This window comes from Aegilops tauschii, chromosome 5 (assembly GCF_002575655.3).
Source record: "Aegilops tauschii subsp. strangulata cultivar AL8/78 chromosome 5, Aet v6.0, whole genome shotgun sequence".
Classification (NCBI taxonomy): Eukaryota; Viridiplantae; Streptophyta; class Magnoliopsida; order Poales; family Poaceae; genus Aegilops; species Aegilops tauschii.
Genome location: NC_053039.3, coordinates 510431513 through 510453113, shown reverse-complemented (window position 1 = coordinate 510453113; position 21601 = coordinate 510431513). Strand labels below are relative to the sequence as shown.

The 21601-nt window shown below is 45.0% G+C and overlaps 1 protein-coding gene across 1 annotated transcript; it reads right to left on the bottom strand.

Annotated features, from left to right (window-relative positions):
* Positions 1-7703: 7703 nt before the first annotated feature.
* On the bottom strand, positions 7704-8781 carry LOC109746666 (uncharacterized). Its single transcript, XM_020305777.4, has 2 exons — positions 8336-8781; positions 7704-8234 (listed from the first exon to the last, which is right to left on the bottom strand). Exons 1-2 carry the CDS (start codon positions 8688-8690, stop codon positions 8041-8043), a joined length of 549 nt encoding a protein of 182 aa, XP_020161366.1. The 5' UTR covers positions 8691-8781; the 3' UTR covers positions 7704-8040.
* Between the last annotated feature and the right edge of the window lie 12820 nt (positions 8782-21601).

Below are 21601 nucleotides of genomic sequence, written 5' to 3'. Positions count from 1 at the left end.
TGTTCGACCGATTGTCCCCTTTCTTGTTTCCTTTTTCTCAATTACACATTGAATTAGGTCATTGGAAAATGCAGGGTCTAGATGAAGAGGCTATTGGAAAAGATTTTCGATGACTCGTCGGAGTAGGAGGAAGAAGAAGAAGTTGATGATGACTTTTAGATGGGATTGGTCGTGATAATGCAAGAGGCACTAGTAGAAAAATGGGCTTTCGTTCGGGCCTGGCCAGCCCATTAGTCCCGGTTCTTATACGAACCTGGACCAATGGGTGCATTCGTCCCGGTTCATGAGCCCAGGAGGCCGCCCGGGGCCTCGCGGGCTTTGGTCCCGGTTCGTCTGGACGCATTTGTCCCGGTTCTAGGAACGAACCGGGACCAATGGGCCTCGCTCCTGGCACATAACCATTGGTCCCGGTTCCAGCCACGAACCGGGACAAATGATTTGCCTATATATAGCCCATCGCCAGCGAGCTGAGCACTCCACCGTGCTCTGTTTTTTGCTGGCCGGCGAGGGGAGGGCATTTGGGTGCTCTAGCTCACCTCCTATGCACATGAGGTGTTCGATGAAATGTCCGAGCCACACTAGTTAATATTTCTTCTCTCGAAACTCGACCTCCGAGCTTCATTTTCCCTGAGATTTTTCTAGGTTTAGCGGTCCATCACGTCACGTCCCCGTCTTCACCGCCGTCGATCGCCCGCGCCGATCTCGTCGCCGGCACCACCGTGGTGAGCCTCTTGTTCTTATCTTCTTTCTGAAAGAAAAAAAATTCTTACTTGAGATGGATACTTGTCTAATTTTCTTACTTTTATTATTCCTTGTTATTATATAGTGCGATGGTTCTGGTATCCGCCCCTGTTGGCCCTCGTCCTGTCTATGATTCGGATGTGGTATATATTATCTTTTTATAACTATTTGGTTCATTTATTGTTTATGACAATTATGCTGACCAACGTGACATAGATTTTTTTTTTATGTAGGAGGTGGTTGAACCGGAACTTCCAACCGACCCTATTGTCGAGAGGTTAAATTTAGTCGAAGACGAAAACAATTACTTGAAGGAAAAAATTAAAAAAATTGAGGAGGAGAAGATGATATTGGAGTTGCATGTTGCGGATGTCGTCGATGATCACAAGATCAAGATGGATGCAATGCGGTTGAAGATTAGAAAGATTAGAAAATATGCCATTCATACCGAGGCTTGGTATTATTATGCCGTTGGATCAATTGTTACCTTAGTTGTGATTATGATCGCATTTGTTGTTGCATTGAAAGGTTTTACATAGTTTCAATGTATGGTTTAACTAGATGCTCTGGAGAGCTATATGTTGTTCAATTTGAACTATGTATGTACTTTGGTTTTAATGTGATGATGAACTACTATTAATTTGGTCACTTATCATTATCCAGCTAAAAAAATCAGTAAATGCACGAAAAATAACAAATGAAGTCAGAAAGGATTGAAAATTGATGATGTGGCTTTGAATGGTGCATTTTGAACACAGAAAAACTATGGAGTTCAAATAAGTTCAAAAAAAATGAAATCCCTTTGTAACAGACGAGTTTCTGTATGAAACCCTGATACTTCGAAAGAGATTGTCCGTTTTGTACACGAAGTGCATCCAGTTTTTGCCGTAAGCCTCTCTACTTTCTTGTACATGCTATGTGGGTGAAATGATGATACCATGCCAACTTTCAACCTTTTCAGAGTTCATTTGTAGTGCTTTTCAATTTGAGGGTCTTATAGCTAGAAAAAAAAATCAGTAAATGCATGAAAAATAACAAATGAAGTCAGAAAGGGTTGAAAATTGATGATGTGGCTTTGAATGATTCATTTTGAACACAGAAAAACTATGGAGTTCAAATAAGTTCAAAAAAAATGAAATCCCTTTGTAACAGACGAGTTTCCGTATTGCCAGAGGCGGGAGGCAATACAGATACGGTCCACCTCTCAAGCCTCTAGGGAAGTTACCGTACGAGATGACCGCGGAAGAAAACGCGAGGATCGTGCGGACCGAAGTGAAGGACTTCTTTGAAGGGTTGAAAGCAAAGAGACATCCACCTCCGGAGGAGAAGGTAGATCCGGTGAAAGCAAAGCGCACTATCGATGCCCTGAGGAAACCACCAAAGTCTCCACCGAAAACCAACTATGAGTGCATTACTGAAAAGGCATATCTCGAAGCGGAGCGTTCAGGAAGTACTGTCAGTGATCAAAGGTTAAAAGAACGAGCAGCTGGGAAAAAAATTGCCCAGCTCGGCGAACAAGCAAACCAATCGTGCCCCCCGCTCAATGTGTCTAACGACATCGTCGCTAATGCTCTGGGGATGGTGCCCGGTTATAGCAATCTTGGAGATTACCTGCCTGACGATGTACATTATGATTTCTTGGAGGTGGACGAACACAGATACGAGTACGGGAAGCCTCTCGTCAAAGATGAAAAATCTCTAACAACGATGATGCGAAGATTCCATAATTGGTACATGAAAACCTGCAGAGAGTCTGGGGGGACGAATACTTTGTATCTGAGAATTAAAGAGGAGCACGACCTCATTGGAACTGATCTGTTGCATGTTCCATTTGAGGAGTTCTTCCAGTTCTTCAATCAAAAGGCCCTCGATAAATTAACGGTCACTTGCTACTGTCTATAAGTACTACTTCTGTCATTAAGTCTCTATATATAGCTCAGCTCTTTCATTGCATGTATTTATAATTATCCTCACTATATTATGCAGATTGAAGATCGTCGAGTGCAGAAAAGCAGAAATGTATGATATTGGGTTCATTAACACAAATCTCATAGACGAATTTCAGGTTACAAAGAACGCCGAAGAGGCCGAGGCCAACTTGCTCAAATCATTGTTAATAAATCAAAACAAAGATTTAATACTCTTTCCTTACAACTTCAAGTAAGTGTTACTGTCGTGTGCATATTCGGTTTCCCTTATTACTCGAGCGAGGTTATAGTAATGTAATTGATGAGTTATGCATGCGTGCGCAACTTCCACTATATTCTTCTGGAGATTAAGCTTGAGCGGGGACTAGTAACCGTCTTAGACTCGAGACGAAAAGATCCCGAGACCTATGCGGACATGACTAAAATTCTCAACAAGTAAGTTCAATCGATCATTATCGCACCATATCGGCAACTTTTTGTTCATTTCTTGATATCTCAAGTAATAATTATTTTCTTTGTCTTGCAGGCTTTGGAAACAGTTCACCGCAGAAGCTCCGGGACTGCCGAAGGAGCTGCGATATACATACCCGAAAGTAAGTACTACTAGCTAGCTAGTTGCGCGCATCTCCCGTTGATTCTATAGCTACTTTCATCAATGCCATTTATAATGCTTCATTATCAGTTTGATTGACCTCTATTTCTCGTAAAGTGCTTGTGGCAGGAACAAGGGAATGATTATTGTGGATACTACGTGTGCGAGTTCATCTACAACGCGATTTTGAAAAATAAGCGGAGCTACTCTAAAAGACAATATGAAGTGCGTAAGCAATAATATTCACAATTTCATTTTATTACACCATCATTTATGTTGAGTTTCATTCATATATATGTATTAACCCCCTTCTTCAAATTAGATGTGGCAGATGCGGAATGAACTCCTACCACAAGATCGCATGAAAGCAATTCAAGAGGAATTGGCGGGATTCTTTCTTGACCACGTCATCAATAAAGCCGGAGAATACCATGTGGAAGTTGATTTCAAATGCTAGGGGATTGTAAGAGATCTTACATATTGTATACGAAAACTTGTTGTTCGACCAATCTCTCGGAGAAGGAGAGGTCGATCACTTCTCTCGGTATGCATGACGAACTTCTGTACTTAATGGTTTCCTTCATTTTCTTACTAGCTAGCGGGTCGAGGGCCTCTCTATGTATAGTACGTAGCATCGACCAAGCACGGAGATAAGAGAGGACACTTCTCTCTATTAATTAATTAGCTACCTAACACAATATATGAAACACCTTAATTAACCATACAAAAGCCCCAAATCCACCCCCCCTTTCAGAAAAAAACAAAAACCCTAGCCCCTGAACAGCTGACGCGTGGATGCCTATTGGTCCCGGTTGGTGCCACCAACCGGGACTAAAGGGCCTCCTGCCTGGGCTCGCAGCACCGGCCACGTGGAGGCCCATCTGTCCCGGTTAGTATAAGAACCGGGACTAAAGGCCTAGGCATTAGTAACGACCCTTTAGTCCCGGTTCCCCAACCGGGATAGATGGGCCTTATGAACCGGGACAATGGCCCTTTTTCTATTAGTGAGGAAGACGGGGAAGAAGAAATGACTTGGTTCTCAATTCGGCCCTTGTCGCATCTATCGCAATAGGGCAGGATGACGTCTCGAAATTTTCAGGCATTACTTTGTGGAGAATTTGGTCTATTCGGAAAACCTTTTCAGGCGGCGATTCCATATGCACATTTATCTATTTGTGCGTGTTGCACAAGATGTGGAGAGGCATAATCCTTAGTTCATGTTGTGAATGGATGTAAAGAGATCGGTGTGTATCAGTCACTTGATGAAGTGTACCACGATAACTTGAGTGCTTGTATACAGAGTGGCCGCCGGCATTATTGAAGAGTACATTTGCATTGGGCAAGATACCATCCTCAAGTGTGTGAACTAACTAGAGTACTTGAGAGTACAAAATGATGAAGACATTGTGAGTTATCGCTATAGGTGATACAATAAATGGACATGGATGCTTGGATCCATTTATTTTATGAATTGGACATGAAAGAATTTTGTCATGCCGCATGGAATGGGTAGTATAGAGGGTACTTTCATCATCGAACCATCATTTCTCGAAGCAATTGCATCGGAGGATTTATGAATTTGGCATTCATACCTTGGGATGTCTGGCTCTCACAACGACCTCAATGTCTTGCAGAGTCTCCTCTATTTGGGAGGCTTGCTATCGGCCAAGCTCGACCTTGAAACTATGTTGTCAAAGGTCAACAGTACAACATAGGGTGCTATCGATAACATCTCTCATGAACCATATTTGTGAAGACAATTCAACAACCGAAAGGCAACAAGAGATCTCGCTTTGCAACATGCCAAGAAGTCACGAGAAAAGGTGCCGCAACGCTTTGTTATTAACCGTGACTATGTTGCACACTGGGACAAAAATATACTGTGGGTTGTGGCAGATCATGACAACATGTGTAATCTTGTATTGTGGTATACATTGTGAGAATTAACTATGATGAGATTTCATGGTAATGATGTGGCAAACATGCATTACTTGCCATGTGGATGGGTTGCATGTATGTATATGAAAAATATGTTGGGTAACGTAGCAGAAATTCAAAATTTTCTACGCATCACCAAGATCAATCTATGGAGTAATCTAGCAACGAGGGGAAGGGGAGTGCATCTACATACCCTTGTAGATCGCGATGCGGAAGCGTTGCAAGAACGCAGATGAAGGAGTCGTACTCGTAGCAATTCAGATCGCGGTTGATTCCGATCTAAGCACCGAAGAACGGTGCCTCCGCGTTCAACACACGTGCAGCCCGGTGACGTCTCCCACGCCTTGATCCAGCAAGGGGAGAGGGAGAGGTTGGGGAAGACTCCGTCCAGCAGCAGCACGACGGCATGGTGGTGGTGGAGGAGCGTGGCAATCCCGCAGGGCTTCGCCAAGCACCGCGGGAGAGGAGGAGGAAGAGGGGTAGGGCTGCGCCATGAGGGAGATGTGTTCTCGGGAGGGAGAGGGAGGCGCCAGGGCTTGGGTATTGCTGCCCTCCACCCCCCCACTATATATAGGGCCAAGGGAGAGGGGGGGGGGGGGCGCAGCCTTGGCCCTTCCTCCAAGGAAGGGTGCGGCCAGGGAGGAGTCCATCCTCCCCAAGGCACCTCGGAGGTGCCTTCCCCCTTTAGGACTCTCCCTTTATCTTATCTCTTGGCGCATGGGCCTCTTGGGGCTGGTTCCCTTGGCCCATATAGGCCAAGGCGCACACCCCTACAGCCCATGTGCCCCCCCGGGGCATGTGGACCCCTTGGTGGACCCCCGGACCCCTTTCGGCACTCCCGGTACAATACCGATAATGCGCGAAACCTTTCCGGCGACCAAAACAAGACTTCCCATATATAAATCTTTACCTCCGGACCATTCCGGAACTCCTCGTGACGTCCGGGATCTCATCCGGGACTCCGAACAACTTTCGGGTTACCGCATACTAATATCTCTACAACCCTAGCGTCACCGAACCTTAAGTGTGTAGACCCTACGGGTTCGGGAGACACGCAGACATGACCGAGACGACTCTCCGGTCAATAACCAACAGCGGGATCTGGATACCCATGTTGGCTCCCACATGCTCCTCGATGATCTCATCGGATGAACCACGATGTCGAGGATTCAATCAATCCCGTATACAATTCCCTTTGTCAATCGGTATGTTAGTTGCCCGAGATTCGATCGTCGGTATCCCGATACCTTGTTCAATCTCGTTACCGGCAAGTCTCTTTACTCGTTCCGTAACACATCATCCCGTGATCAACTCCTTGGTCACATTGTGCACATTATGATGATGTCCTACCGAGTGGGCCCAGAGATACCTCTCCGTTTACACGGAGTGACAAATCCCAGTCTCGATTCGTGCCAACCCAACAGACACTTTCGGAGATACCTGTAGTGCACCTTTATAGCCACCCAGTTACGTTGTGACGTTTGGTACACCCAAAGTATTCCTACGGTATCCGGGAGTTGCACAATCTCATGGTCTAAGGAAATGATACTTGACATTAGAAAAGCTCTTAGCAAACGAACTACACGATCTTGTGCTAGGCTTAGGATTGGGTCTTGTCCATCACATCATTCTCCTAATGATGTGATCCCGTTATCAACGACATCCAATGTCCATGGTCAGGAAACCGTAACCATCTATTGATCAACGAGCTAGTCAACTAGAGGCTTACTAGGGACATGGTGTTGTCTATGTATCCACACATGTATCTGAGTTTCCTATCAATACAATTCTAGCATGGATAATAAACGATTATCATGAACAAGGAAATATAATAATAACCAATTTATTATTGCCTCTAGGGCATATTTCCAACAAAATAAATAGTGGGGTGGAGCATGCAAGTGAAATATAGGAAAAATAAAACAATTAATTTGGTAGCATCTATGTTGAGGTGGCATGTATGCATATTGAGAGAAATATAAATAGTGCGTGAGTTGCCATCGTTAACAATAGTGGCAGGAAGAAATGGCCACTCAACAAGTTGCTCCTGTCCCAGAGGTTATCGCCTGTCGTGTTGGCGGCAACATTACCAAGGAACAAGCCTTCAAGTACGTGCCGGTGCAACAGCTTGGCATGCCGGTCAAGAAGACGGAACCAAATGTGTGCCAAAGGCGCCGCCATGAAGCTAAAGAAGCAGAGGAATCTTCACATGCATCACTTGCCAAACCGAGACGCGATGTATGACTGGGCATGCGTGGAGCCTGACCGAAGGACGAAAATCGCGCGAGAGGGCGAGCGCTGAGGAGAAACCAACCGCAAAAGAAAACCACACCACCACGTGTGCCTTATACGACCGGTTTGACAGCACATGCTTATCAAAAAAATAGGTAAAGTATGGGATAAAGTTTGATTAAAAGGGGTAAAATGGAAAAAATCGTTTAAACGGGGTAATCCATATAGAAATGACAAAAAGGAGGTAAAAAGTGAAATTGAATCTTCTTATTGTGTCCGCAGCAAAACAACCAATAATTACATCATGTGGAATATTCTTCCTCAGTACTTCCCAGTGTGTGGCATAAGTTTGATTAAATGGGGTAAAATGAGGAAAAAACGTTTAAATAGGGTAATCCATATAGAAATGACAAAATAGAAAGTAAAAAGTGAAATTGACTCCTTATTGTGTCCGCAGCAAAACAACCAATAATTACATCATGTGGAATATTCTTCCTCAGTACTCCCCAGTGCCCAATGATAAACCAATAGGAAACTCAAATATACCACAAAACAAACATATTTCTGAATCACCGGCCAGCAAGCGTTCCAGTCCAGTAGCCGGGACGCTCAAACGGCCGACACGGCGTAGACGGCAGCGACCGCGAGGGCGAACACCAGACCCGCCGGGCCATGAAGCGACGAGCCGCCGCTCCCCTGCAGGTACGCCGACGGCGTCGTCTTCGATCCCAAGCCGGCCGGTGTCTGCACGGCCGGGGTGGCTGGCGTGCTGGCACTGGCGCCCGGAGCACTGCCACCACCAGCTGCAAGCAAAAAAGACGGCTCGTGTCAGCAACCCATTATTATACGTGCAGTGCAGCTCTTGACTCTTGTAACTCGTAAAATACTAGTGTCGAACACTTACCGCCGTTGCACTTGCTCGCCGGCGGGGTCTGCACGTTGCAGGCGTTGGGCAGCTCTAGCGCGCGGGTCTTGTTGATGGTGATGCCACCGAGCGACGAGGAGTCACCGCCGAGCGCGCTGCAGAGGCACTGCGGCTGGGACTGCACGACGGAGGCGAGCTGCGAGCAGCAGGACTTGGTCGGCGCCGTGCCGCTGCCGCTGATGTAGTTCATGCACGGGTACAGGCCGATCAGCACAGACGTGCACCCGGACTGCGCCGACGCCGACGCCACCAGCAGCGCCAGTGCCACCGCCGTGGCCAGGAGGACGCTGCTGCTGCTGGACATGGCGGCCACCGCTCTCGCTCTTGCCGCCATTGATGGACGTTTCTTCCCCTTTGTTTGCTAGTGAAAGCAAGACGCTTTTTCTTGGGTTGGGGCTGCTTGGAGCTAGATGCTGCTTGCTTACGCTGATCAGGCTGTGTGTTTATGCTTTTGACCCTCCAGTCGTGTGACTTTATATAAACGGTTTTTGTTGGGGGGAGGTAGAATTAGTTGGGCATGTTGGTGAGCTACATGTCCCTACTGCCTACTCTTTTTTGAAATTTTCACCGGGGGAGGGGGGGGGGGGGGGGGGGGCCTCAACCACCTGAATATATTCCATCGAATTTGCCTATAAGCCTCGCAGCTCCATACAAGATATGTTCAAGTGAACCAGAATACACGGGGGAAACAAGAGGAGACACAACCGAAAAAAACACACACACACGCACGCACGCACGCACACATCCCAGCCGAACCTCCAGAAGACCCGCCGAGGAAAGGGCACAGAAGAAGGCCTTTCGATGATCCGAAGCCGGACGCACCAACACCACCTACCGCCATTCCAGATATCATCAGCACAACCAGCAAGGAGGAGGACCTCAACTTACACCTTCATCTGACCAAGCAAGAAGAAGAGCCTTGAACGTTGGCCGTCTGGTCGCCAACCAACAGCCCCCCCGCAGAGGTAGAGGTGCCATATGGGAACAAGGTGATCCATTGAGTAGGATAACGACCCCGCTAACCCGGCTTCGGATGAAAATCAGACCCATTCCGGCGCATGGCTGAGCCACGATCTCGCAGACAGAGCACCACCTCCTCACCAACAAAGCACACACCACCGTCAACCCCAAACTAGGTGCACCACCACCACCATCGAACCCACAGCGAGCAGCCCCCACATAGACGAACCGAGCTGAACCTAGATGATGCCTTCAAGAAGGGATGCGACACAAAATGCGCCGCCATCACCTGTTCCAGGAGAACCTGGAACATGGGTTTCCCCAGGTTTTCGGAGGGGCACTCACCATGACAGCGCCGCCTCCACGGAGGTTCACGGTGCTCGCAGGCATCGCTGGCTCCGGCAGGAGCAGAGCTTTCGCCCAAGTGAGCATACCACCTCCTAGAAGCATCGACAGGTCGTGGAGCACAGCCCCCTGCACATTGCCACAGAGAAGGGCCACTGCAGCCCCGCCGCCACACATGATTTATTTTTCTGAGTTCCAGCAGCTGTCGTATATTATTTATTATTTCAGAATAATATTATTCATGTGGCTGCTAAAATAGTTGGTGTTAGTAGCTGAACCAGGTGTTGGTCAACGCCGTCTTAGGCTGGTTGTAATAGGGAGTATCATAGACTAATATCATGCATATGATACTAGTGCATGGTACTACTTCCCTAATGCATAGTATCATATATTAGTATCATGTAGTACTTTATTTATTGCCATGCATGACACATACTAGTAACATAGTATTTATTATGATACAGTATCATGATATGATACACAACGCTCTCTTTCTTCATTTAATTCTATAACACTTCATCAAAATAACTTAGTTGGCATGTATGATACTACCATTAGGATCAGCCTTAGATGATGCCAACAACTGTATTGAGTGTCACGGTATGGTTTTTGTTAGTTGTCTCGTGTAAAAAGGGATTCTGAAAAGGACAACAACTTGCTTTGTCTTCCCGCAAAAAGAAAAAAAACTTGCTTTGTCAGCCTCACAAATGCAACCAATGGATCTGATGCTTAATTGATACTTTTAGAGGAAAGATTTTGAAATTGTGAGCACAATCAACTTCTTTTTTGATAAAGGATGCTTTTTATTAACTTAGAATGTACTAGAAGCATATGGATACTAAGCAAGATGAGTGACACCTGGCCCCTGCATACCTAAGACGCACGCAACCAAAACTAACAGTCTGACACAAGTAAAAAATGACGTATTGACAACAGAAAAGTCATATAGGACCGGCACTATGCCTATGTAGAAGGGGGTGGTGGATCAATCCAGAGATTATTCAGCCACCTGTATTGGGTAAAACCTACTTGACCACCCGCTCCAATCGCATGCACACCACTTTGATCAACGGAAGGTACTCCATTACGTTTATGTAGGCCAGCGTACGATGTCAATGCCCGCGAAGTGTTCGACCGACTATCCGCAAGGAAAACTCTTTTGTTTTCCTTTTCCCCCTTTTTACAATGACACACTGAATTTGGTCATTGGAAAATGCAATGTGTGGATAAGATGCTATTGGAAAAGTTTTTCGATGACTCGTCGGAGAAGGAAGAAGAAGGTGATGATGATTTCGAGATGGGATTGCCAGTGATAATTCGAGAGGAAGAGGGGGCACTAGTAGAAAAAGGGTCAAATGTTCAGCTCATTAGTGCCGGTTTGAATTTGAGCCGGCACTAATGTGTCCATTAGTGCCGGTTCCAAAGGCTAGCCGGGCCGCTCTCATTAGTACCGGTTCGTGCCAAACTTTTAGCACCGGTTCGTGCCACGAACCGGTACTAAAGAGAGTGGTGGCAGGATGTTGTCAGTCTGGGGGCCCTCCAGCACCTTTAGTACCGGTTCGTGGCACGAACCGGTACTAAAGGTCGCCCTATATAAACCCTTCGTCCACCCGAGCTCGCTTCTTCCCCCTTTCCCCTCTCCCCCGTTCTTCCCTTCCTCTCGAGCTCATCACAAATTTTGCCCAAATTTTGTCAAGATTTGAAGGCCCCATCCATTCAAATGATCACAAAGGTTAGCAACTTTCTCCATTTATCTCTCAATGCTAGATTAGCTCTTGCAATGGTTTATATAGTGATTAATTTGTGGGTTTTAGTAATTTGGGAGGAATTATATGTGGTAGTATTTGATTTATATGCAATTTGAGGTCAAAATAACACTTAGTTTGCATATGTAGGTGTGGTTTACTTAGTGCCTTGTAAATCTCCGTCGTAACCACCGTCGATCGCCCGCACTGTCCCATCGCCGGCACCACCTTGTGGTGAGCCTCTTGTTCATGAATTTTTTATATAAAAAATTGATGTTTGTGTGATTTGGATATATAGTTACTCATATAATTATCTTACCCGTACGTTGTTTGTTATACATAGTGCCATGGTTTTGATATCCGTCCCCGTCGGCCCTCGTTCTTGTTATGATTCGGATGTGGTATATTCTCTTTTAAAAATATTTGTGGGTTTTATTTTGGGAGGAATTATATGTGGTAGTATTTGATTTATATGCAATTTGAGGTCAAAATAACTCTTAGTTTGCATATGTAGGTGTGGTTTACTTACTGCCTTCCCGTCTCCGTCCTAACCACCGTCGACCGCCCGCACCGTCCGTCGCCGGCACCACCTTGTGGTGAGCCTCTTGTTCTTATCTTTTTTATATATAAAAAATCATGTTTGTGTGATTTAGATATATAGTTACTTGTATAATTATCTTACCCGTACGTTGCTTGTTATACATAGTGCCATGGTTTTGATATCCGTCCCCGTCGGCCCTCGTCCGGGTTATGATTCGGATGTGGTATATTCTCTTTTATAACTATTTTTTGCATTTCGTGTTTACGACAAATTATGCCCATCAAGTTGACATAGATATTTTTATCTAGGAGGTATGTGAACCGGAAATTCCAACCGACCTTATTATCGAGAGGTTAAATTTAGTTGAAAGAGAAAACGAGTATTTGAAAGAAAAATTGAAAAGAATCGAGGGGGAGAAGATGGAATTGGAGTTGCATGTTGCCGATGTCGTCGATGATCACAAGATCAAGATGGAGAAAATGCGCTTGAAGATTAGAAAGATTAGAAAATATGCCATTGATAGTGAGGCTTGGTATCATTATGCTGTTGGATCAATTGTTACCTTAGTTGCAATCTTGATCGCATTTGTTGTTGCATTTAAATGCTTTAGCTAGAGAGTTATTTGTTTGTTGCATTTAAGTGTTGTATGAACTTTATGTATGAACTTGTATTAATTTGGTCCTTTCGGTGTTGTGTAATGAAGATGAGCCGACAATGGATGTACGATGACCGATGCTCTCCCGAGTTCATTAATGGCGTGCAAACTTTTCTGCTTGCGGCTGAGGCAAACAAGCGGGAGGATGGTTTTATGCCTTGTCCATGTGCTGGCTGTAAGAATGATCACAATTACTCTAAGTCAAGAACCATTCACATCCACCTGTTTGAGTCCGGTTTCATGCCCCACTATAATGTTTGGACCAAGCACGGAGAAAGAGGGGTTATGATAGAAGACAATGAAGAAGAAGAGGACGACGACAGCTATCCTGGCCATGGGTTCCCTGAATACGATGATACAACAATGGGGGAAGAAGCTGAGCCGCCAATGCGGGAAGAAGCTGAAGAAGAGGCATCAGATGAGCCTGCTGATGATCTAGGTCGGGCCATTGCCGATGCAAAGAGAAACTGCGTAAGTGATTTGGAGAAGAAGAAGTTGCAGCGCATGTTAGAGGATCACAAGAAATTGTTGTACCCGAATTGCGAAGCTGACAAGAAAAAGCTGGGCACCACACTGGAATTACTGCAATGGAAGGCAAAGAATGGTGTATCTGACAAGGGATTTGGAAAGTTGCTGGTAATGTTAAAGAAGATGCTTCCAAAGGACAACGAATTGCCCGAGAGTACGTACGAAGCAAACAAGGCTGTCTGCCCTCTAGGGTTAGAGGTGCAGAAGATACATGCATGCCCTAATGACTGCATCCTCTACCGCGGTGAGTACATGGATTTGAACGCGTGCCCGGTATGCGGTGCATTGCGCTATAAGATCAGCCGTGATGACCCTGGTGATGTCGAGGGCGAGCGCCCCAGGAAGAAGATTCCTGCCAAGGTGATGTGGTATGCTCCTATAATACCACGGTTGAAACATTTGTTCCAAAACAAAGAGCATGCGAAGGCAATGCGATGGCACAGTGAAGACCGTAAGAAAGACGGAAAGTTGAGAGTACCCGCTAACGGGTCGCAGTGGAGAAAAATCAAGAGAAAGTACAGGGAGGAGTTTGCAGGTGACGCAAGGAACATATGGTTTGGTCTAAGCGCAGATGGCATTAATCCTTTTGGGGAGCAAAGCAGCAACCATAGCACCTGGCCTGTGACTTTATGTTTGTATAACCTTCCTCCTTGGTTGTGCATGAAGCGGAAGTTCATTATGATGCCAGTGCTCATCCAAGGCCCTAAGCAACCCGGCAACGACATTGATGTGTACCTAAGGCCATTAGTTGAAGAACTCTTACAGCTATGGAATGGAAAGGTGTACGTGCGTGGGATGAGCACAAACAGGAAGAATTTGACCTAAAGGCGTTGCTATTCGTGACCATCAATGATTGGCCTGCTCTCAGTAACCTTTCAGGACAGACAAACAAGGGATACCGCGCATGCACGCACTGTTTGGATGATACCGATAGTATATATTTGGATAATTGTAGGAAGAATGTGTACCTAGGACATCGTCGATTTCTTCCGAGCAGGCATCCCATAAGAAAGAAAGGCAAGCATTTCAAAGGTGAGGTGGATCACCGGACGAAGCCTCGCCACCGTACTGGTGCTGATGTACATGATATGGTCAAGGATTTGAAGGTAATCTTTGGAAAGGGTCCTGGCGGACAACCTGTTCCGAATGACGCTGACGGACGCGCACCCATGTGGAAGAAGAAATCTATATTTTGGGACCTGCCCTATTGGAAAGACCTAGAGGTCCGCTCCGCAATCGACGTGATGCACGTGACGAAGAATCTTTGCGTGACCCTGCTTGGCTTCTTGGGCGTGTATGGGAAGACGAAAGATACACCGGAGGCACGGGAGGACCAGCAACGTATGCACGGAAAAGATGACACACATCAGGGTCATGCCAGCTACGCTCTTACCAAAGAAGAGAAGGAAATCTTCTTTGAATGCCTGCTCAGTATGAAGGTACCGTCTGGCTTCTCGTCGAATATAAAGGAAATAATAAATATGGCAGTTCCAGAACCTAAAGTCTCATGACTGCCATGTGATTATGACGCAACTGCTTTCGGTTGCATTGAGGGGGCTTCTATCGGAAAACGTTCGATTAGCCATTGTGAAGCTATGTGCATTCCTCAATGCAATCTCTCATAAGGTAATCGATCCAGAAAGCATACCAAGGTTAGAGAATGATTTGGTGCAATGACTTGTCAGTTTCGAGTTGGTGTTCCCACCATCCTTCTTCAACATCATGACGCACGTCCTAGTTCACCTATGCGAAGAGATTAACGTTTTGGGTCCTGTATTTCTACACAATATGTTGCCCTTTGAGAGGTTCATGGGAGTCTTAAAGAAATATGTTCATAACCATGCTAGGCCAGAAGGAAGCATCTCGAAGGGCCATGAAAATGAGGAGGTCATTGAGTTTTGTATTGACTTTATTCCTGACCTTAAGCCGATTGGTGTTCCTGAATCGCGGCATAAGGGCAGACTGGATGGAAAAGGTACGCTAGGAGGGGATCGAATAATATGTATGGACGGGCATTCTCTCACTCAAGCACACTACACAGTTCTACAGAATTCCGCCTTGGTGGCTCCGTATATGGAGGAACACAAGAATTTTCTACGCTCCAAACACCCGGAGCAGTTTGACGACTGGATTACAAGTGGACAAACGGGGACTTTCGCCGGCTGGTTGCAGACATGTGCCATGCATGATGCCGCTATTGAAGATGACCTGTACTTGCTGTCCCAGTTAGCATCTTCGAATATAATGACTTTCAAAGGGTACGAGATAAATGGGAATACATTTTACACGATCGCCCAAGATAAGAAGAGCACCAACCAAAACAGCGGTGTCCATTTTGATGCACCAACCAAGACGGGAAAGGAAACATATTATGGTTACATAGAGGACATATGGGAACTTGACTATGGACGTGGTTTGAAGGTCCCTTTGTTTCGGTGCAAATGGGTCAATATGACACGAGGCGGGGTAACAAAAGACCCGCAGTACGGAATGACAACAGTGGATCTCAACAATCTTGCGTATGCAGACGAACCATTCGTCGTAGCCAATGATGTGGCACAGGTTTTCTATGTGAAGGACATGTCTACCAAGCTGACAAAAAGAAAAGATAAGGAAGCGAATGCATTATATGATGAGCCAAAGCGCCACAAAGTTCTTTCTGGGAAAAGAAACATCGTGGGAGTGGATGACAAGACAGACATGTCAGAAGATTATGAAAAGTTCGATGAAATTGCACCATTCACAATGAATATTGACCCGAGCATCCAGTTAAATGATGAAGATTTTCTATGGTTACGGCGCAAAGGGACACACACGAAGAAAAAGTTTCACACCCAAAGATCTGGGATGTGATCGCCTTCACTATCATCACTTTCTTCTGTGTTTCACACCCAGGAGGGAATCTTTGTAATAGTTAGGGTACTTATGTGTTTTGGCATTTACTGATTTTTTCAGCTAAATGACCCTGAAATTGAAAAACACTTCAAATGAACTCCGAAAAGGTTGAAAGTTGGCATGGTATCATAATTTCACCCACATAGCATGTGCAAAAAAGTAGAGAGGGTTACGGCAAAAACTGGATGCACTTCGTGTACAAAATTGACAATCTCTTCTGAAGTATCAAGGTTTCGGACGAAAACTCATCTGTTACAAAGGCATTTCATTTTTAAATAACCAAAGCATTACCAAATTGAATATAATGATAAAACACACTAATATTAAACATAAGAAAAAAGAACCATTCGGAAATCTATTTTTAAAGTTAAGTTATTCACAAACTAGTGATTCATACAAATTTCAAATAATTCAAAATTTAAACTATTCAAATTTGAACCTACCAGCACTAACAGAAAGTTTGTAATTTTTTATACCTAAAGAAAAAATATTCACAAAGAAACTCTAAATACAGCAAAAAATAACTCAGAAATAAATAAAAGAAAATAAATAAAGCAAAAAAGAAAAAAGCCCACCTACTGGGCCACAGCGGCCTGCATACGACTAGAAACCCGACCTGTTGGTGGGCCAGGATGCAGGCCCGCAAGGCCCAATAGGCCCACGGGGCAGCACAGCACAGGTAGGCCCAGAAGGCCTGCTTTGGAGAGGATCTCGAAGGAGCAGCCGCGGCTGGGTTTATAAACCAATGCGGCTGCCCTTCGCTAGGCGAGGTGGGACTAAACTTTGCGCCCCTCGCCTGGCAGCGCACCCCCTTTAGTACCGGGTCGTGGATCCAACTGGTACTAAAGGGGGGGGGTCTTTAGTACCGGTTGGAGCCACCACCCGGTACTAAAGGGGGTGCGCTTCCCGCCGCTTACCGGTTGGTGGCTCCAACCGGTACTAAAGGTCAATCCTATATAAGAAACACTTCGAAAAAACTTAGTTTTTCATCTCCCACTTCTCTCTGCCGCCGTCCCGCGCCATCGCCGCCCCCGTCCCGCGCGCCGTCGCCGCCCCCGTCGCGCCGTCCCCGTCATCGCCGTCCCCGTCGCGCCACCGCCCCGTCCCGCGCCGTACGTCACCGTCCCCGTCGCCGTCACCTCGCCTCGCCGTCGCCGTCGCCTTGGATCGACCTCGCCTCACTGTCGTTGTCGCCTGGACCTCGCCGTCGCCATCGCCTCGACCTCGCCCGCACGCGCTGTGAGCCCCTCCCCCGGCCTTGATCTCGTCCCTCCACCGCGCGCCGCCGCCGGCGCCGACCGCGCGCGCGTACACACACACTACACGCGCGCACACACACAATTTTTCTGTTTTATTTTTTATTTTTTTCTGTTGTTTCGGTTTTTCATACAAAGTTTTAGATGAATTAATTAATTAGATTAGATTAATGTCAAATAGTATATAGAAATGTTAGTTATAATATAATGTCAAAGGTTTTTTCTATTTTTTATACAAATGTTATAAATTTTAGTATATAGAAATGTTAGAAATTTTAGTTTTAGCTAGATGAATTAGATTAATTTCAAATTGTTAGACGATGATTGATCTTTTTTTTTGTTTCTTATAATTTTAGTTATAGAAATTTAGAATTTGTATATAAGATATCACAATCCAATAATTTAAAAAATGTTACATTTGCATATAGTTTTTGTTTTCGACGATGCCCAGCCCGCATCCTCGCCGTCGACCCGTTCGCGACGAGACCCATGTCCGGGACTGGGCTCCGCTGGGCTGGCACTGGGAGGTGCTACCTTCAGGGACGCGCCGCTTGGTGAGGAACCCGGCCCCGGGTCCCGTCGTCGACCCTGATCTCCTTTGGTGGCGTTTGCGTGGGCCACATTCGGTGCAGAGAGAGCCGACCCCGCCGGAGGTGGTGCGTCGCCGTGTCAGGGAGGAGGATGAGCACGTCCGTCGCTACATGGCTGTTATGGACGTCAGGTTCTCCTATACCTGGCAGGTTCTTTGGGCAGATGACCGGAGATATGATCCTTTGATGGTTCCTTCTCTTTGGGTATCCACCGCCCGCGCCTCAGGAACCGCGAGTGACCTAGATTCTTCTATAGTATTCAATCTTTCTTAGCTAGCTTGCTAGTGATGTATTCGATATATAATATTCGAGACGATGTATTTGAGATTATATATATTATTAGAGACGATGTATTCGAGATTATATATTATTCGAGACAATGTATTTGAGATTATATATTATTCGAGACGATGCATATTATGTACTATGATTCAGTTTTTCCTTATTGATTGCATCCATGCATTGTAATTTGAATACCAAATTGTTTTATATTTCTTCTGGATTAGTTAAATAAAAGCTATGGCGGACAATACCGGCAGAGAGGGAGAAGAGACCCTATTCGAGATCATACGCAGCCCTGATGTCTACTACGCAACTTTCTTCTTGTAGACGTTGTTGGGCCTCCAAGTGCAGATGTTTGTAGGACAGTAGCAAATTTCCCTCAAGTGGATGACATAAGGTTTATCAATCCGTGGGAGGCGTAGGATGAAGATGGTCTCTCTCAAGCAACCCTGCAACCAAATAACAAAGAGTCTCTTGTGTCCCCAACACACCCAATACAATGGTAAACTGTATAGGTGCACTAGTTCGGCGAAGATATGGTGATACAAGTGCAATATGGATGGTAGATATAGGTTTTTGTAATCTAAAAATATAAAACAGCAAGGTAACTAATGATAAAAGTGAGCGTAAATGGTATTGCAATGCTAGGAAACAAGGCCTAAGGTTCATACTTTCACTAGTGTAAGTTCTCTCAACAATAATAACATAACTGGATCATATAACTATCCATCAACATGCAACAAAGAGTCACTCCAAAGTCACTAGTAGCGAACAAACGAAGAGATTATTGTAGGGTACGAAACCTCCTCAAAGTTATCCTTTCCGATCAATCTATTCAAGAGTCTGTAGTAAAATAACACGAAGCTATTCTTTCCGTTCGATCTATCATAGAGTTCGTACTAGAATAACACCTTAAGACACAAATCAACCAAAACCCTAATGTCACCTAGATACTCCAATGTCACCTCAAGTATCCGTGGGTATGATTATATGATATGCATCACACAATCTCAGATTCATCTATTCAACCAACAGAACGAACTTCAAAGAGTGCCCCAAAGTTTCTACCGGAGAGTCAAGACGAAAACGTGTGCCAACCCCTATGCATAAGTTCACAAGGTCACTGAACCCGCAAGTTGATCACCAAAACATACATCAAGTAGATCACGTGAATATCCCATTGTCACCACAGATAAGCACATGCAAGACATACATCAAGTGTTCTCAAATCCTTAAAGACTCAATCCGATAAGATAACTTCAAAGGGAAAAAAGAGAGGAGAGGGGGAGAAACATCATAAGATCCAACTATAATAGCAAAGCTCGTGATACATCAAGACCGTGCCATATCAAGAACACGAGAGAGAGAGAGAGATCGAACACATAGCTACTAGTACATACCCTCAGCCCCGAGGGTGAACTACTCCCTCCTCGTCATGGAGAGCGCCGGGATGATGAAGATGGCCACCGGTGAGGGATCCCCCCTCCGGCAGGGTGCCGGAATAGGGTCCCGATTGGTTTTTGGTGGCTACAGAGGCTTGCGGCGGCGGAACTCCCGATCTAGGTTATGTTCTGGGGGTTTCTGTATATATAAGAGGTTTTGGTGTCGGGAACAAATTAGGGGGGTCTCCGGGCTGTCCACGAGGTAGGGGGTGCGCCCAGGGGGGTGGGAGCCCCTACCCTCGTGGGCAGCCCGAGACTCTTCTGGTCCATCTCCAATGCTCCGTGGGCTTCTTCTGGTCCAAAAATAATCTCCGTCAAATTTCAGGTCAATTGGACTCCGTTTGATTTTCCTTTTCTATGATACTCAAAAACAAGGAAAAAACAGAAACTGGCACTGGGCTCTGGGTTAATAGGTTAGTCCCAAAAATCATATAAAATAGCATATAAATGCATATAAAACATCCTAGATGGATAATATAATAGCATGGAACAATAAAAAATTATAGATACGTTGGAGACGTATCGAGCATCCCCAAGCTTAATTCTTGCTCGTCCTCGAGTAGGTAAATGATAAAAATAGAATTTTTTTATGTGGAATGCTACCTGACATATTTATCAATGTAATTCTCTTTATTGTGGCAAGAATATTCAGATCCATAAGATTCAAGACAAAAGTTTAATATTGACATGCAAACAATAATACTTCAAGCATACTAACAAAGCAATCGTGTCTTCTCAAAATAACATGGCCAAAGAAAGTTATCCCTACAAAATCATTTAGTCTGCTATGCTCTATCTTCATCACACAAAATATTTAAATCATGCACAACCCCGGTTTCAGCCAAGCAATTGTTTCATACTTTAGTATTCTCAAAAAATTTCAACTTTCACGCAATACATGAGCGTGAGCCATGGACATAGCACTATAGGTGGAATAGAATATGGTGGGTGTGGAGAAGACAAAAAGGAGGAAGATAGTCTCACATCAACTAGGCGTATCAACGGGGTATGGAGATGCTCATCAATAGATATCAATGTGAGTGAGTAGGGATTGCCATGCAACGGATGCACTAGTGCTATATGTATGAAAGCTCAAAAGGAAACTAAGTGGGTGTGCATCCAACTTGCTTGCTCACGAAGACCTAGGGCACTTTGAGGAAGCCCATCATTGGAATATACAAGCCAAATTCTATAATGAAAAATTCCCACTAGTATATGAAAGTGACAACATAGGAGACTCTCTATCATGAAGATCATGGTGCTACTTTGAAGCACAAGTGTGGTAAAAGGATAGTAGCATTGCCCCTTATCTCTTTTTCTCTCATTCCTTTTTTTATTTTCTCTTTTTTTGTTTTTTTATTTGGGCCTTTTTTTTTATGGCCTCTTTTTTTTCGTCTGGAGTCTCATCCCGACTTGTGGGGGAATCATAGTCTCCATCATCCTTTCCTCACTGGGACAATGCTCTAAAAATGAACATCACACTTTTATTTACTTACAACTCAAGAATTACAACTCGATACTTAGAACAAAATATGACTCTATATGAATGCCTCCGGCGGTGTACCGGGATGTGCAATGAATCAAGAGTGACATGTATGAAAAAAATTATGAATGGTGGCTTTGCCACAAATACGATGTCAACTACATGATCATGCAAAGCAATATGACAATGATGAAGCGTGTCATAATAAACGAAACGGTGGAAAGTTGCATGGCAATATATCTCAGAATGGCTATGGAAATGCCATAATAGGTAGGTATGGTGGCTGTTTTGAGGAAGGTATATGGTGGGTGTATGGTACCGGCGAAATTTGCGTGGCACAAGAGAGGCTAGCAATGGTGGAAGGGTGAGAGTGCGTATAATCCATGGACTCAACATTAGTCATAAAGAACTCACATACTTATTACAAAAATCTACAAGTCATCAAAATAAAGTACTACACGCATGCTCCTAGGGGAAGGGTTGGTAGGAGTTAATCATCGCGCGATCCCGACCTCCACACATA

Coding starts and splice junctions, on each gene's coding strand:
- LOC109746666 (XM_020305777.4), bottom strand. CDS start 8,690: ATGGCGGCAAGAGCGAGAGCGGTGGCCGCCATGTCCAGCAGCAGCAGC. Junction 8,235..8,335: donor GGCGAGCAAGTGCAACGGCG/GTAAGTGTTCGA, acceptor TTTTGCTTGCAG/CTGGTGGTGGCAGTGCTCCG.